The sequence below is a fragment of the Chiloscyllium punctatum genome, chromosome 36, assembly GCF_047496795.1.
Source record: "Chiloscyllium punctatum isolate Juve2018m chromosome 36, sChiPun1.3, whole genome shotgun sequence".
Classification (NCBI taxonomy): Eukaryota; Metazoa; Chordata; class Chondrichthyes; order Orectolobiformes; family Hemiscylliidae; genus Chiloscyllium; species Chiloscyllium punctatum.
The window spans coordinates 28,629,353-28,648,461 of NC_092774.1; the positions used below are offsets into that span (position 1 = coordinate 28,629,353).

General features: G+C 48.3%; 1 protein-coding gene across 1 annotated transcript in view; it reads left to right on the forward strand.

Moving 5' to 3' along the window:
* The first annotated feature begins 387 nt into the window (after positions 1–387).
* LOC140460052 (uncharacterized) overlaps positions 388–19,109 on the forward strand; it is a 35,276-nt gene continuing 16,554 nt past the window's right edge. Inside the window, exons 1-2 of the mRNA XM_072554458.1 lie at positions 388–411; positions 6,320–6,852. Coding sequence (XP_072410559.1) covers positions 388–411; positions 6,320–6,852 — 557 coding nt within the window. The remainder of the gene's footprint in view (positions 412–6,319; positions 6,853–19,109) is intronic.

The following is a 19,109-nucleotide window of genomic DNA, read 5'->3' on the forward strand; positions in this document are numbered from 1 at the left end:
TGTGTGAGACCATAAGACATGAGAACAGAAATTAGGCCGTTCGACGCATCAAGTCTGCTCCGCCATTCAATCATGGCTGATAAATTTCTCAAACTCATTCTCCTGCTTTCTCCCCATTGCCTTCGATTCCCTTGATACTCAAGAAGCTATCTATCTCAGTGGCAATGAATTTTATAGATTCAGCACTCTCTGGCTGAAGACATTTCTTATCTCCATTCTGAAAAGTCTTCCCCTTACTCGAAGGCTGTGCCCTCACGTTCTAGTCTCTCCTACCAATGGAGATATCTTGTCAATGTCCACTCTGTCCTGGATGTTCAGTATTCTGTCGGTTTGAATTAGATAATCTCCCCCCACCCCCACCCTCCGAGTGTGGGCCTGTGAATCAGCATGGACCAGACCCTTCAGGATGAGGTACAGAGGAATTAGGTTCAGCTAAGTGAGAATGGGGGAGAGTCTGAGGGATGGAGATTTTCAGCTTTCTGGGAATGAAAGAGGAAAGAAAGTTTGATACAAAATTACAATTGATTAGATCGGCTGATGTGCCAAGGAGTGGCAGATGGAGTTTAATTTAGATGAGTGTGAGATTTTGCGCTTTGGTAAGGCAAATCGGGGTAGGAGTTATACACCCAATTCTAAGGTCCTGGGGAGTGAAGCAGAACAAAAAGACCTTGGAGAGCAGGTTCATAGTTCCTTGAAAGTGGAGTCACAAGTAGATCAGATAATGAAGGAGCTGTTTGGTATGCTTTCCTCCATTGGTCAGTACATTGAGTCAGACCATGTTTTGGAATACCACACATAGTTCTGATATCCCTGCTGCAGGAAAGATGTTTTGATACTTGAAAGAGTTCAGAAAGAATTTACAAGGCTGTTGCCAGAGTTGGAAGGTTTGAGCTCCAGGGAAAGGCTGAATAGACTGGGTCTATTTTCCCTGGAGTGTTGGAGGCTGAGGGGTGACGTTATAGAAGTTCATAAGGGGCATGGATAGGATGCATCGCCAAGATCTTTTCCCAAGGGTATGAGAGTCCAAAAGTATAGGGCATAGGTTTGAGATGAGGGGGGAAGATTTAAAAATAACCTGAGGGGAAACTTCCTCACAAAGATGGTGATGTCTCTGTGGAATGAGCTGCCAAAGGAAGTGATGGAGGCTGGTACAATCATAACATATTAAAAGGCATCTGGATGGGTACTTGAATAGGAAGGGTTTTGAGGGATATGGGCCAAATGCTGGCAAATGGGACTGGATTAATTTAGGATATCTGGTCGGCACCATTGATTGGGCTGAAGGGTCTGTTTCTGTGCTGTGTGACTCTAATAGTCTTCAGTGAAAGTAGAAGTGTGGTTGTGAAGACTAGACTTCCAGAGTAGTTTTCAAAGATGTTTTACCCTGACTGGGAGCAGAAGTTCCAATGAAATCTTTCATTTGTGAGACAGCAACTGAGTGAGGGAGTACATCTGGAATTCTGCTGGAAAACGGGAATTCATTGCACTATGGGGATGAAGTGCTTTCAGGTTTACTGGCAGTAAGTACAGTGTGCTGAGTGGAGAACCTAGTGAAGGGTTAGGTGGGTTTTTGTTTTAAACTGCTCATTTCATTCAGCCTTCAACATTGTATTTCCAACGCTGTCCATCAGTGGGAGCGGTGAATCAGTAACTGGCATCGTTAGAAGCCTTACGATTTTCAGTACTGCAGGTATTTCATTGTTTCATCAGCATTGTAAAGCTTACAGGCAGCAGTGGGAGGTGTGGGCTGGATTCACTAGAAATGATTAAGCAGTTACAGAACACACATACGAGAGGGCAGGGTGGGACTTGTCTTTCGATTTGCAGAAAGTGGGAGGTTCTGGGAGCTGTCATCCGGAGCGCACACCACCTTGGTAAATCATTGAAGCCCAACAGTGTGGAATCAGACCATTCAGCCCACAAAGGCAACGCTGATCCCTCTGAAGACCATGCCACCCAGACCCACCCCCACCCCACCTATCCTGTCCTGTCGTTTCTGCTGGTGAATTAGACTAGGACTAGGGGACATGGCCTCAGGATTAGGGAGAGTAGATTTAGGATAGAGATGAGGAAGAACTGCTTTCCCTGGAATGTGGTGAATCTATGGAATTCTCTGCCCAAGGAAGCAGTAGCAGCAGCTTTATTAAGTATATTCAGGATACAGTTGGCTGGGTTATTGCATTATAGGGAATTAAAGGGTAGTTGGGACAATGCAGATGGGAGGAGCTGAGATGATGACCTTAATGAATGGCAGAGCAGGCTGGATGGGCCAAATGGCCTACTCCTGCTTCTGTTACTGTGAAACTATAACTGTGCATTTCCCTTGGCTAACCCACCTAACCTGCACATCCCTGGGCACAATGGGCAATTTAGCATGGCCAATCCAAATCAAGGCCGGTGAGCAGTGTGGTGATGTTGAAAATGAACGTTAGAGAACGATAAAAGGGGACAAGGAGGATAAACGTACCAGCAATCAAAGCTGGAGTCAAAAGATCACAAAAAATAAAAGTAAAAGCTGAATGTGTGCTGCATTGTAACAAAAGTGAATGAACTGGCTGCACACATTGAAGAGAATAATTATGATCTGAGACTCCTTACAGAGAAGTTTAATGGGAAGCTCGGTAAAGGCAGAGGGTTGGCACTGCAAATCAAAGCACTGATCACAGGCTAGTCTGGTGTTCTGATTTTTCTATCCTCTGTTGATCTCCCTGTTCCCACAGAGTAAGGTGTCGTATGTCCTCAGCTCTGCTGGGTTTTTGCTGAAACTTTGACCCCCTTTTCCACCTTCCAGAACAATAAACCATTCAGTCACTCAAGGCCCAACCCACATTGCCCCAGCCTGTCAACCACCCAGACAGAGAGACTCATCGGAGTGGGGAATAAACAAGAAAAATGAAACAAAATTACAAATAAATAGGTGAGTGTGTTTAATGTTTGTTCATTGGGAAGTAAGCCAGAAATAAAGGTCTCCCAGGATTCTTATGGTACTCAACTTGAGGAATTCTCTCTCCCTTACATCTAACTATTAGTACCCAACTCTGATTTATAACAACACTTACAGAAATAAAGCATTTGTTATCAAACAGACAGAGATAAACAGCATAGACATAGACATTTGCTTTCTCTCATGCACGCACACATGCATATAAGTGTATAGGGTGAATTTGTATTTGCAGAATTACATTTATAAATACATTGAACATGACAGCGCAGTGCAGACCCTTCGGCCCTCAATGTTGCACCGACCTGTGGAACCAATCTGAAGCTCATCTCACCGACAGTATTCCATTCTCGTCCATATGCCTATCCAATGACCATTTAAATGCCCTTAAAGTTGGCGAGTCTACTTCTGTTGCAGGCAGTACGTTCCACACCCCTACTACTGAGTAAAGAAACTACCTCTGACCATATGTCCAAAATCTATCACCCCTCAATTTAAAATTATATCCCCTCGTGCTAGCCATTGCCATCCAAGGAAAAAGGCATTCACTGTCCAACCAATCTAACTCTCTGATTATCTTATGTCTCAGTTAAGTCATCTTACAATCTTCTTCTCTCTCACCAAAATAGCCGCAAGCCCCTCAGCCTTTCCTCCCTAAGACCTTCCCTCCATACCAGGTAACATCCTAGTAAATCTCCTCTGAACCTTTCCCAAAGCTTCCACATCCTTTCTATAATGCGGTGACCAGAACTGTACGCAATGCTCCAAATCTGGCCGCACCAAAGTTTTGTACAGCTGCAGCATGATCTCATGGTTCTGAAACTCAATCCCTCTACCAACAAAAGCTAACACACCGTATGCCTTCTTAACAGCCCTATCAACCTGGGTAACTTTCAAGGATCTATGTACTTGGACACCAAGATCCCTCTGCTCATCTGTACTACCAAGAGTCTTACCATTTGCCCAGTACTCTGCATTCCTGTTGCTCTTTCCAAAGTGAATCACCTCACACTTTTCCCCATTAAACTCCATTTTCCACCTCTCAGCCCAGCCCTGCAGCTTATCTATGTCCCTCTGTAACTGACAACATCCTTAGTCAGGATCCACAACTCTACTGACTTTAGTGTCATCCGTGAATTTACAAACCCACCTTCGATGCCCTCATCCAGGTCATTAATAAAATGACGAAGAGCAGTGGACCCAAAACAGATCCTTGTGGTACCTCACTAGTAACTGAACTCCAGGATGAATATTTCCCATCAACCAGCACCCTCTGTCTTCTTTCAGCTAGCCAATTTCTGATCCAAAAATTTAATTTTGTTCAAAAAATGCGCAATCTGCTGGCAGTCAATGCAGGCAGTGCATGCATATACTATTTTATAAATGTCACTTTGGAAACAGAACTTGTCAGATTCAAAATTGGGATACAGACTGACTGTGACCTCATACCTTTAATGCATTGTCTGAGCTGAGGTGTCACCTTTTCTTACAAACCTGAAGTTATCTCGAGAAGGTGATTTGTAAGAAGTTCTGAGATTTACATATTGATGAGACCTACAACCCATTCTAAAAGATTAAAGACTGATGGTTTGCCACGTCTGTATGTTTAGTTTCTCACTGGTGTTGGTGTCAATGCCTTGACCCCGTGTCTGGTTGTTTCTAAAGACGCTGTATTGTAGGTTTATCCTGAATTTATACAGTTTTTCCTTGCTTCCCAAAATCAGATCTGCTCACACCGAGCAGTATCCCAATGTCGTGAAAGATGTTAACTTTCAGGGAGAGTCATTCAAAAGAGATGTTTTTACTTTTTTGGCCCTGTAAGATCCTGAATTAGTATCCTTCAGGAAAATTAGAGTGGAGTGAGAATGGATGGGGGAGTGAGATTGGGATGGTGCTTTCAATTTTGTGGAATAACAAAAGAAAAGATTGTTCTGCAGAAAAAGAATTGCTTGTTCTGAATTTCTACCCTGGACTGATGTTTAAGTGGAGATTTGAGACCGCCCAGGGAATCCCTTGTGGACTCAGACCTGTGAAGCCTCCCTCTTGGTTCGTCCTGGAAATCGTACTGTTTGGAAGTCTGGAATAAAAACCTGTTATGGACAGTTTAGTATAATTTTAATTATCCCCTTTATTCACGAATAGCATCACTGTGACAACATAACATTGATACCTATAAGGTAAACGAACTTGGTTCTAATAATCTAGGAGAGTAGGTTACCAGCTGTTCAAATGCCCAGCAGGCTACGCCAATGTATTGATACAAAGTGGCTTCCTTTGTCCAAAATTTTGAAAAAAGAAATTGCATGTTCTTAATTAGACAGATAATAGTGAAAGACAATAATTCATAAGGAAGAAAAGCTCATTGACAGGTCTGTGAAGCTTGACTAATCACTCCTACAGGCCCTAAGCCATTCGTCAGGTGGGAAAAACAGGTGAGTTAGGCGCCTGCTAGTGAGATAAACTCCTCTCATAAAGAGGTACCAGTCTCAGCTAATTGGAGAGTTCACAAGATAACCTTGCACAGCTCACACGTCAGATACAGTTCTTTTATAAAACTGCTTCTTAGTAAGGAGGGCAAACGTTCAATCATAAAATGGCTTCCCGACACATTGAGCAAGAATCTCTTCAATATTCGACCTCAAATAATTTCTAAGCTCGGAGCAGACTCCTGTTTTTTAAGCACTAAAACCATTCTGTACCTGAGGCAGAGATGTTACTGTAAGATTGCATTCAAACTGATTCATTCATCTTCGAATGAAACATGCCTACTTTTCAAGTTTGTGATTCAAATTCAAATAAGACATAAGATCTAATTAGTTAGAATTGACAGTGGGGCAGTCTGTAAAAACCTTCTCAGTGACAATGATGACTTTTGTAATCTCTTTTCACAGAGTATTTGATCTGAAAACTGAAGTTTAAAAATCAACAGATGAAGGGCTTATGCCCAAAACGCCGACTCTCCTGCTCCTCAGATGCTGCCTGACCTGGTGTGCTTTTCCACACTTTGACTCTGACTCTCCAGTGTCTGCTGTCCTCAATTTCAAGTCAATGTCTGACAGTCAGTCAGTCCATTGTGACTGGAACGAATTTTGACTAAGATTCTGTGAGAAGGAGCAAAGTTTTTTGGTCCCAGTTTCCATATGTTTTCAGCATCAGTGGGACTGAATGAGAGACCCTCCTGTTACAGCGGACTGAGTGTGGAACCTGAAACAGTTATTCAGCCTGGAAAGAGGAATTCACGGCAGGGAGGGACTGTACACGTGTTTGTGTGCCGCTGAAGCTTCAGCCATGGAGAAACCAGAGGAATCCCGCCCCGTGGAGAAACCTTGGAAGTGTGGCGACTGTGGGAAAGGCTTCCATGTCCCATCTGTCCTGGAGGCTCATCAGCGCAGTCACACTGGGGTCAGACCATTCTCCTGCCCTGAATGCGGGAAGGGATTCAGCAGTTCCTCCACCCTGCTGAGGCACCGACGGGTCCACACAGGGGAGAGGCCCTTCAGCTGCCCCGAGTGTGGGAAGGCCTTCAGCAATTCCTCTGACCGACTGAAGCACCAGCGGGTCCACACAGGGGAGAGGCCATTCGCCTGCCCAGAGTGTGGGAAGGCCTTCAGCAATTCCTCTGACCGACTGAAGCACCAGCGGGTCCACACAGGGGAGAGGCCATTCACTTGCCCAGTGTGTGGGAAGGGGTTCAGCAGTTCCTCCGCCTTGCTGACCCACCGGCAGGTCCACACAAGGGAGAAGCCCTTCAGCTGCCCTGAGTGTGGGAATGCCTTCAGCAATTTCTCTCACGTGCTGATCCACCGGCGGGTCCACACCGGGGAGAGGCCATTCGCTTGCCCTGAGTGCGGAAAGGCCTTCAGCAATTCCTCTGACTTACTGAAGCACCAGCGGGTCCACACTGGGGAGAGGCCCTTCAGCTGCCCTGCATGTGGGAAGGCCTTCACCCAGGCCTGCAACTTGCAGAGGCACCAGCGGGGGCACCAGCGCTCCCAATCGGATTCTGCCGGTGAGGCTGCTGTGGGTCACCCCCAGGACTGAACCTCCTGCCCAGTCTAACAGTGGGAGAGTTGGTGGGCTGGTTTTGTTTTCTGCTGGACTGCACCCACTCCCACGGTGGCTCAGTGGTGAGGAGCATTGCCTCACAGTGCCAGGGACCCGGCTTTGATTCCACTATTGGGGTAACTATATGTGTGGAGTTTGCACATTCTCCTCCTGTGCCTGCGTGGGTTTTCTCGGTGTTCCGGTTTCCTCCCACAGCCCAAAGGTGCGCAGGTAGGGTGGATTGGCGAAGTTAAATTGTCCCAGTGTTCAGGGATGTGTAGGTGTGGTGCATTAGTCAGGGGAAATGTCGAGTAATAGGGGAGGGAAATGGGTCTGGGTGGGTGACTCTTCAGAGGGTCAGTTTGAACTTGTTGGGCTGAAGGACCTGTGTCCACACTGTAGGGATTCTGTGATTCTATGAACTTTGATCTATTGGGCGCTACTGCTCGTTGAGCCCAGTACTGCACGTTCCAACTGAAACAATCTGCACAAACCTAAGCCTGTGAGACCATCAAAGCAGAAGTTAGGCCATACAGCCGATCGAGTCTGCTCTGCCATTCGTTAGAGACAAAAACAAACTGCAGATGCAGGAATCCAAAGTAGACAAGCAGGAGGCTGGGAGAACACAGCAAGCCAGGCAGCACCAGCAGTGAAGTCAGTGTTTCAGGTATTAACCCAATTCATTGATTCCTCTACCAGAAATGATTTACCAGGATGTTGCTGAGAGTTTGGGGTACAGGGAGAGGTTGAATAGACTGGGGCTGTTTTCCCTGGAGTGTCAGAGGCTGAGGGGTGACCTTATATGGGTTTATAAAATTATATGGGTTTATAAAATTATGAGGAGTATGGATAGAGCAAATAACAAGGTCATTTCCCTGGAGGTTGGGCAGTCCAGAACCAGAGGGTTTATGGTGATAGGGGAAAGATTAAATGGGACCTAAAGGGCAACCTTTTCATACAGAGGGTGACGCATGGATGGAATGAGCTGCCAGAAGAAGTGGTGGAGGCTGGTACAATGACAGCCTTTAAATAGCATCTGGATGGGGACATGAATAGGAATGGTTGAGAGGGATATAGGCCAAGTGCTGGAAACCGACCCTTTGGTCCAACTTATTCATGCTGACCAGATATCCTAAATTAATCTAGTCCTATTTGCCAGCACCCCTCTCAACTCTTCCTGTTCATACACCCATCCAGGCGCCTTTTGATTAGATTCCCTACAGCGTAGAAACAGGCCCTTCGGCCCAACAAGTCCTCACTGACCCTCCGAAGAGTAACCCACCCTAACACTACAGGCTACTTAGCATGGACCTCAAGGGACAAGTTTTCACACAGAGGGTGGTGCATGTGCAGAATAAGCTTCCAGGGGAAGTGGTGGAGGCTGGTACAATGACAACATTTAAAAAGCATCTGGATGGGTATATGAGCTAAATGCTGACAAATGGGAGTAGATTAAATGTTGGATGTCTGGTCAGTATGGACGAGTTGTACCGAAGGGTCTGTTTCAGTGCTGTACATCTATACGACCAGGCCTCTCGGGTTCACACACAAAGAATCTGTCAGTAACGTTGGGTTTCAGAGTTTGGTTGAAGCAATTTGGTATCTTTTAGAGACTTCGAGTCATAAGAGATGCACAGCAGGGAAACAGACCCTTCAGTCCAACTCGTCCATGCTGACTGCATATCCCAAATTAATCTCATCCCATTTGCCCGCACTTGTCCATATCCCTCTAAACTCTTCCTATTCATGTTCCAATCCAGATGCCTTTTAAATGTTGAAATTGTACCAGCCTCCACCACTTCCTCTGGCAGCTCATTCCATACATACACCACTCTCTCCGTGAAAAGGTCACCCTTCAGGTCCCTTTTAAATCTTTTCCCCCTCATCTAAAACTTTTAGTTTTGGATTCCCCACCCTGGGGAAAAGATTTTGACTATTTACCCGATCTGTGCCCCTCAATTTTATTAATATCTACCAGGTCACTCCTCAGCCTCTGATGTTCCAGGGAAAATACCTGCAACTTATTCAATCTCTCCCTGTAACTCAAACCCTCCAACCTCAGAACCATCCATTTAAATCTTTTCTGAACCCTTTCAAGTTTCACTACTTCCTTCCTGGAGACACAATTTGCAGGTGTTCAGTGTTATGGACCAGGCCAGATCCCCTCAAAACATTCTAGGAAGGTAGCTCAGACCCTAAGTTTTTTTAGTTGTTTTAGGCAGAGGTATCTCAGGAGTGATGTAGCTGGTCAAATCACTTAGCTTCAAGGAAAACAATTTATTTACACACCGCCGAATGAAACAAGTAAAAGAAAACAGAATTTAGAATAGCAGCCATTCATAAACCCAACCGTCACAACCTCCCTGCAACTGAAGAAAGCAGCTGTTCAGATTTCCTGCAACATTCACATAAACACACCCCTATGGCAAAAAAGAACGGTCAGTTTCAACACAGGTTCTTACAGGAGAGGCGTTTGTGAGAGAGAGTTAGCCAGAAACATTTGTTGAATCAGGGAACCTTTCTTCCCCCGAGTAGCTTCAGACAGACTGCTTGCTAAAACTCAAACCAAATCAGGGTTAACAAAAGGAGAACTGCCGTTTCATTGTACAAGCGTTTTAGAAAAAACGTCTCAAACCCTTTTCCCTGTTTGTTGCTTTAGCCAGTATCTGTTAGCCATTAGCAAAGTCCCTAACCCCAGATGAATCAGAACCTCTGCCTTTTACAACCTGACTTCAAAAAAAACCCAAGAACAACATCTTCTTAAAAGGAGCAGCATCGTCACAACAGAGAGCACCTGAACTGAAACATTTGTATTGAAAGGCAATACAGTTAGCAGGCTAAGAGAACAGTTTTTCAATTTAACCAATCAATTTAAACCAGGCCCTTTGGCTTCCAAAAACCTGTTAAATTTCAATCTGATGGTTTTGAAAACAGAGGAACAATCCTATCATAAAAAAGAAAGATATGTCATCAAGGGTACAAAAGAAGGGGACAGTTGGACAGAAGCCCAGAGCGAAACAAGGAACAAAGAAAGCTACAGTACCGGAACAGGTTCTTTGGCCCTCCAAGCCTGCACCAATCCAGATCCTATGTCTAAACCTGTTGCCTATTTTCTAAGGATCTGTATCCCTCTGCTCCCTGCCCTTTCATGTATCTGTCTAGATACATCTTAAATGACACTATCATGTCTGACTCTACCACCTCTGGTGGCAATGCGCTCCAGGCACCCACCACCGTCTGTAAAAGCAACTTGCCATGCATATCTCCCTTAAACTTTTCGCCTCTCACCTTGAACTTGTGCCCCCACCCCACCCCACCCCCACCCCACCCCCCACCCCACCCCCACCCCCCCCACACCCCACCCCACCCCCACACCACCCCCCCCACCCCACCCACCACCACCCCCCCCACCCCCACCCCCCCCACACCCCACCCCACCCCCACCCCACCCACCACCACCCCCCCCCACCCCCACCCCCCCCACACCCCACCCCACCCCCACCCCAACCACACCCCCCCCACCCCCCACCCCCCCCACCCCACCCCCCACCCCCCCCCACCCCACCCCCCCCACCCCCCCCCACCCCCCCCACCCCACCCCCACCCCCCACCCCACCCCCCCCACCCCACCCCCCCCACCCCCCCCCACCCCCCACACCCCACCCCACCCCCCCCACCCCCACCCCCCACCCCCCCACCCCCCACCCCCCACCCCCCCCCCCACCCCCACCCCCACCCCCCACCCCACCCCCACCCCCCCACCCCACCCCCACCCCCCCACCCCCCCCACCCCCACCCCCACCCCCCCACCCCACCCCCACCCCCCACCCCACACCCCCACCCCCCACCCCCCCCACCCCCCACCCCCACCCCCCACCCCCACACCCCCACCCCCACCCCCCCCCACCCCCCACCCCACCCCCACCCCCACCCCACCCCCCACCCCCACCCCCACCCCACCCCCACCCCCCACCCCCCACCCCCACCCCCCCCCCCCCCCACCCCCCCCACCCCACCCCCCCCCCCCCCCACCCCCCCCACCCCACCCCCACCCCCCCACCCCCCCCACCCCCACCCCCCACCCCCACCACCCCCCACCCCCCCCCCACCCCCCACCCCACCCCCACCCCCCCCACCCCCCCCCCCACCCCCCACCCCACCCCCACCCCCCCCACCCCCCACCCCACCCCCACCCCCCACCCCACCCCCCCCACCCCCCACCCCACCCCCACCCCCCCCACCCCCCACCCCACCCCCACCCCCCACCCCACCCCCCCCCCCCCCCCCCCCCCCCCCCCACCCCCCCCCCCCCCCCCCACCCCCCCCACCCCACCCCCACCCCCCCACCCCCCCCACCCCCACCCCCCACCCCCCACCCCCCCCACCCCCCACCCCACCCCCACCCCCCCCACCCCCCACCCCACCCCCACCCCCCCCACCCCCCACCCCACCCCCACCCCCCACCCCCCACCCCACCCCCACCCCCCCCACCCCCCACCCCACCCCCACCCCCCACCCCACCCCCCCCACCCCCCCCCCCCACCCCCCCCACCCCACCCCCCCCACCCCACCCCCACCCCCCACCCCCCCCACCCCACCCCCCCCACCCCACCCCCACCCCCCCCCCCCCCACCCCCACCCCACCCCCACCCCCCCCACCCCACCCCCACCCCCCCCACCCCCACCCCCCCCACCCCCCACCCCACCCCCACCCCCCACCCCACCCCCCCCACCCCACCCCCCCCCCACCCCCCCCACCCCACCCCCCCCACCACCACCCCCACCCCACCACCACCCCCACCCCACCACCACCCCCACCCTACCCCCCCACCACCCCCACCCCCACCCCCCCACCACACCCACCCCACCCCCAACCACCCCCACCCCCACCCCCAACCACCCCCAACCACCCCCACCCCACCCCCCCCCCCCCCCACCCCCCCACCCCCCCCCCCCCCCCACCCCCCCACCCCCCCCCCCCCCCCCACCCCCCCACCACACCCACCCCACCCCCAACCACCCCCACCCCACCCCCCCCCCCCCCCCCGCCCTGTCTAGGTGACATACTCAGTGCTTGGCAGCCTCCTGTGAAGCGCTTCTGTGATGTTTCCTCTGGCACTTTCCCACATCTTTCCTAAAATTAGGTGACTAAAAGTGAACACAGTATTCCAAGTGTGATCTAACCAATACTCCATACAGCTGCAGCATAACCTTGCAGCTCTTAAGCTCAAACTCCCTGCTAATGAAAGCCAACACACCGTACACCTTCGTAACAACCTTATCAACCTGGGTGGCAACTTTGAGCGATCGATGGACTTGGACTCCAAGATCCCTCTGTTCCACCACAGGGTCAAGAATCCTGCCTTTAACCCCATAGGTTGAACAAACAGAGGAGTTTGGTGAAATAAGAATCATTAGATAAATGCTATTGAGCGAACTGATGGTGCTATGAGCTGGCAAATCACTGGGTACAGGTGGACTTCATCATAGAATTTTAAAAGGTGGCTAATGAGTTGATATTTGCATTAATGTTAATTTTCCAAGATTTCTTAGATTCAGGCAAGTTTTCCTCAGACTGGAGAGTAACATATTTAATACTTCTGTTCTCTAGGAAAGATACATCATGGAAAATGTGGTCCCTTGAGTCTATGGCAGTTCAACATTTGTTTTTGAATCAATTAAGGAGATTATAACCACCATGTCAAAAAGCTCGTGGTCATTGACAAGAATCAGCATGCTAGTATGAAAACGAAATGTTGTTTCACCAATTTATTCATAGAATTCCGAGAGTGTGGAAAGAGACCATTTGGCCGATCAAGTCCTGCATCAACCCTCAAGTGCATCCCACCCAGATCCAGACCACCACCCTATTCCCGTAACCCTGCATTTAGCATGGCTAACTCACCTAGCTTGTACATTACGCAATCCAGCATGGCTAATCCACCCAACCTACACATCTTTGGACTGTGGAGTCCCCAGTGGAAACTCTCAAAGACATAGACAGAACATGCAAATTCCAAACAGATAGTCGACTCAAGGCTGAAATCAAGTAGGTGTCTCTGGCCATGAGAGGGAGCCACTGTGCCACCATGCTGTCCTCAAGGAATTCTTTGAAAGAGTATGTAAATTGAAGCCTGTGCATATACTGAACTTGAACATCCTAAAGGTGTTTGACATGTTTTCACAAAAAGCATATTGCACAGAGGAGCTCATGGTGTAAAGTATAGTTATGGAACATCAACTGACTGATAGAAAACAGAATATGCAAAAATGGTTCTTTTGTCAAATTGGTTGTATATGACAATGTATGGTGGGGTTCCAACAGGCATCTCTGCTGGCTCCTCAACTTTCTATAATGACTTACAGGAGGGGATCAAAGGTATGTGGTTACATTTGCAGGCAACACAAAGATAGATGGCGATGTACATTGTGGGGATGAAATATCAATGATGCAGATTGAGAGATTGGTTAATTAAATAAGCAAAACTCTTGCAAGTGGTGTACAATATGGTAAAATGCAATTTGTTACCGACTTGGAGAACAACTGCATAATTCTGAGATGCAGAGGGATCCGTGGGCCTTGCAAATAAGTCACAAGTTAGAATGCAAGCACAGCAAGTGATTAGAAAGGCCAATGACATAAATGTAAGGCGATTATGCCTCAGTTACAGAGCAATGGTGGGACTACATTTTGAACACGGTGCTCAGTTTTGATATCCTTACCTAAGGAAGAATGAAAATGCATTAAAGGCAATTCCCAGAAGGTATGGAAAATCATTAGACAGACAGGTCTGACTTTCAACCAGAGCTTGGAATAGCAAGGGGTGATTTGATTGAAGTTTCTATGAGCCAGAATGGTCTTCAAAAGATGGATGTTGAGGGATGTTTACTTACTGTTGTGAACGAACAATTAGATCACCCATTTATAGAGTCATAGAGATGTACAACACAGAAACAGACCCTTCGGTCCAACCAGTCCATGCCGACCAGATATCCCAACCCAATCTCGTCCCACCTGCCAGTACCCGGCCCATATCCCTTCAAACCCTTCCTATTCATATACCCATCCAAATTCCTCTTCAATGTTGCAATTGTACCAGCCTCCACCACTTCCTCGGGCAGCACATTCCATACACATACCAACCTGTGTGTGAAAGTTACCCTTAAGGTCTCTTTTATATCTTTCCCCTCTCACCCTAAATGTATGCCCTCTAGTTCTGGACTCGCCGACCCCAGGGAAAAGACTTTGCCTATTTATCCTATCCATGCCCTCATAATTTTGTAAACCTCTATAAGGTCACCCCTCAGCCTCCGATGCTCCAGCAGATCAAATCCTCCAACCCCTGGCAACATACTTGTAAATAGTTTCTGAACCCTTTCAAGTTTCACAACATCTTTCCAACAGGAAGGAGACCAGAATTGCACGCAATATTCCAACAGTGGGCTAACCAATGTCCAATACAGCCACAAACATGTCCTCTCAACTCATGTACTCAATACTCTGACCAATAAAGGAAAGCATACCAAATGCCTTCTTCACTATCCCATCCACCTTCGACTCCACTTTCAAGGAGTTATGAACCTGCACTCCAAGGTCTCTTTGTTCAGCAACATTCCCAACAACCACCAACAACCTTACCAAGAAGTGCATAAGTCCTGCTAAAATTGGCTTTCCCAAAATGCAGCACCTCACATTTATCGGAATTAAACTCCATCTGCCACTTCTCAGCCCATTGGCCCATCTGGTCAAGATCCTGTTGTAATCTGAGGTTAACTCTCTGAGGTCCACTACCCCTCCAATTTTGGTGTCATCTGCAAACTTACTAACTGTACCTCTTATGCTCGCATCAAAATCATTTTGGTAGATGACAAAAAGTAGAGGGCCCAGCACCAATCCTTGTGGCATTCCACTGATCACAGCCTCCAGTCTGGAACACAACCCTCCACCACCACTCTCTGTCTTCTACCTTTGATCCAGTTCTGTATCCAAGTGGCTAGTTCTCCCTGTATTCCGTGAGATCTAACCTTGCTAATCAATCTCCCATGGGGAACCTTGTCGAACGCCTTACTGAAGTCCATATAGATCACATTTACTGCTCTGCCCTCATCAATCCTCTTTGTTACTTCTTCAAAAAACACAATCATTTGTGACAAAGAAGGAGGGAAATTTTTTGGAAGGTTGTGCAGCTTTGGAATACTTTGCGACAGAAGATAGTGAAGCCAGGACCATTGAATATTTCTACGGCAGAAGTAGATTAATTCCTTTGCCGAAGAAGAATCTAAGGATATGGGGATGGATGCGAATGTGCAATGCATAACACAAAGTAATCAGCCATCATCTTCTTGGAGTGGAGCAGCTTAATGAGCCGAATGGCTTACTTCAGCTCCTAATTTGGACATTCATATATTCTGCTAGCTATAATGACCTGAATTTGACTAGCATATATTTCCAATAAGCCCATGTTGATTCTGCTGAGTCCTATCATTAATTTTTAACTGTCCTGTTGCTGTACCTTTTATTATAGATTCCCTGTGCTCCCTTACTTCTTTCTAAAACAGTGGGATGACATGTGCCACTTTACAATTACCACTTTCCAGTGAACTAGCGTTAACCACCAAGCCCAGGGAATTTAGCTACTTTAAATCCTATTCAATTCTCTGATGCATTTTTGTTTCATACATATTAATATCCTTCAGTTCTTCATTTATACTAGCCCTGACATTTGCCATAATTTCTGGGAGCTATAAGTGTTTTCCACTGAATGACATTTCCATCACTGAACCTCTTACCAGCAACATCCTGTGATCTCCTGATTCAGAGAGAAGGTTGATCCCGACTAGCAGCTGGTTTGGGTGTATGACTGTCACCAACACTATGGCAGTTTGGGAAATCCATTCTTGTTGGTCCAGTAAATACTCAATTCACGCTGCTCAGTATCAAAGGAGTTGACAGTGTCAGTATCAAAGGAGTTGACAGTCAGCAATTTGATTTTTCTGAAACAGGTGAGATTAGATTAGATTAGATTACTTTACAGTGTGGAAACAGGCCCTTCGGCCCAACAAGTCCACACCGACCCGCCGATGCGCAAACCACCCATACCCCTACATTTACCCCTTACCTCACACTACGGACAATTTAGCATGGCCAATTCACCTGACGTGCACATCTTTGGACTGTGGGAGGAAACCGGAGAACCCGGAGGAAACCCACGCAGACACGGGGAGAATGTGCAAACTCCACACAGTCAGTCTCCTGAGGCGGGAATTGAACCCAGGTCTCTGGTGCTGTGAGGCAGCAGTGCTAACCACTATGCCACCGTGTTTCCTGCCTCTGTGCCAAAATCAAAGATCATGTCCAAAGAATCTGTCCCTAGTGGAGGTTTACTACTAACAATTGGAGTCCAAGACCTTTGTCCTCGGTTACTGATAGCTTATTGCTTGAGAGGTTGGATTAAGGGGACACTTATCCAGTTCTTGGTCAACTATCAACTAGCCAGGGGCAGAGGGGCATCAACTTGTGCAGAAAGGAGCAGGAAGAAGCTAAACAGCATTCATGGGTTAAACGAATGAGTGGAAAAAATGTTTAATGTCACCCAAGACAACAAAATCAGAACCGTTTACTTTTCACCCAAGAAAGACTGATTGGAGAACCGTTAAATTATTAGAAACTAAGCACTATAAAAGGGAAAAAAAAACTTTGGAGACCAAGTACACAAATCATCAAAAGTAGCAGACAGGTACAAAAACCAATTGGAAAATACAAATAGAGGCCTCTATTACAAAGGAGATGAAATACATGGGGGTGAAAGTTATGTTTCAGTTCCAAGCATCATAGAATTCTAACATCACAGACAGACACCATTGGCCTGTCATGTCTGATAATTGAATTCTGGTGGAGTTTCCTCGCTTTCAAATTTATGGTGTTAAATTCTAACACCACCTCTGCACACTTCTGGAGACCTCGAGTTTACAGAATCACACCACATTCCTCTCTACCTCCTCCAGGAATAACTATTTCTCCTGAGATACTGCCAGTTCCTCAGATTACTTGGTACCCCCGAATACAATCCGCATGTCAGGAAATCTCTGGTGCTGCCCCGACACTAACAGTCACCCTTGGAACTGAAGAAAATGCAGAAATCTAAGGTGCAAAGAGACTTGGGTGTTCTAGTCCAGGATTCTCTCAAGGTAAACTTACAGGTTGAGACAGTAGTTAGGAAGGCAAATGCAATGATGACATTTAATTTGACAGGAGTTGAATGTAAAAGTAGGGATGTAGTTGAGACTTTGTAACACTCTGGTCAGGCCATATTTGGAGTATTGTGCGCAGTTTTGGGCCCAAATCTCAGGAAGGATGTACTGGCCTAGATGTGTGTTCAGAGGAGGTTCACGAGAATGGTCCCAGGAATGAACATCTGAACAAATAAGGAATGTTTGAGGACTCTGGGTCTAGAGTTAATGGAATTTAGAACGATGACGGGGGATCTAATTGAAACCGACAGAATTCTGAACAGACTGGATGTTGGGAAGATGTTTCCTTTGGTAGGAAAGACTAGCAGCCGAGGGCACAGCCTTAGACCAAAGGGAAGACCCTTTAGAATGGAGGTAAAGAGAAACTTCTTCAGCTACAGTGGTGAACATATGGAATTCACTGCCACCGAAGACTGTGGAGGCCAGGTCATAGAGTACATTTAAGCTGTGAAAGATAGTTTCTTGAGTATGAAAGGGATCAAGGGTTACTGGGAGAATGGGGTTAAGAAACTTATCAACCATGACTGAATCGCAGAGCAGTCACAATGGGCTGAATGGCCTAATTTCAGCTCCGATGGTCTTATGATACTCTGATGTGTGGAGGGGTGAGGAACAGGGGGGAAAGAGATGAAGAGAGGAATACAATTAAGGGGAAGCTGGATACAGATGAGGGAGAAAGGAAGAGAAGGAAATACAAGTTGTGTACATTAAATTACAAAGCATAGGAGATCTGGCATACAGAGGGATCTGGGCATATAGATCCCTGAAAGTGGCAAAGCAGGCAGGTACGTGGTCAAGAAGGCATACAGCACGCTTGCCTAGAGTGTAAGAGTTAGCAAGTTATGTTACAGCTATTTATTCCGGCCACATTCATAACATTGCGTGCAGTTCTGGCCAGCATGCTACCGGAAGGACGTGGATGCTCCGGGAGAGGGTGCAGAGAAGGTTCATTAGGACGTTGCCTCTCATGAAAGCAAAAATCCTCTTTGGATTTCTTTTGATTAGCGAAAACAGGTACTAATGTGGGTCTTTTGGAAAAGCAAAGCGGCATAAAGCAAACGTGCGATAAGTGGGGGATACCAGTTTGCTGATGAGGGATGGGAAGGGGCGATGAAGAGGGGTGGGTGGAGGCTCAGGCAGAGCGAAAACACTGATAGAGGCCAATTGAGCCGACCAGCCTAGCCCTGTGCTGGAGACTCAATGGGACAGAGACACATGTATCTATTTCAGACCTACCTGCAGGGGTTGGACAAACATTACGCTCCATCCAGGGTAAAAATGTCCTCTATCTGCTCCTGCAGATCAATTCAGTCGGGCAGGTGCTGTCAGACAGCACTGTAAGTAAAGTGGGTGGGAGAGCAGCAAGTCCGACAGAAAGGATCCTCTTGCCCCTCCCACTTCACCCACTAAACAGGGTTCAAGGTGCGACTCAGTGGCAGTAACAGCAGAATATACTGGCACTAGAGTGTGTCCAGCAGAGATTCACACGATCGATCCCTGGAATGGTACGCCTAACATACGATGAATGGCTGATGATCCTAGGATTGTATTCATTAGCGTTCGGAAGGTTGAGGAGAGATCTAATAGAAACTTACAAGATTATGCTTGGCTTAGAAAGGGTGGATACTGGGAAGTTGTTTCCATTAGGCGGAGGAGACTAGGATCCAGGGACACAGCCTGATAATTAGAGGGGGTCAATTTAGAACAGAAATGAGGAGACATTTCTTCAGCCAGAGAATGTGTGCCTGTGGAATTCATTGCTATGGAGCACAGTGGAGGCCAGGACGTTAAATGTCTTCAAGGCAGAGATTGATAAATACTTGATTAAGGAATTAAGGGCTACGGGGAGAGTGTGGGTAATTGGAGCTGAAAT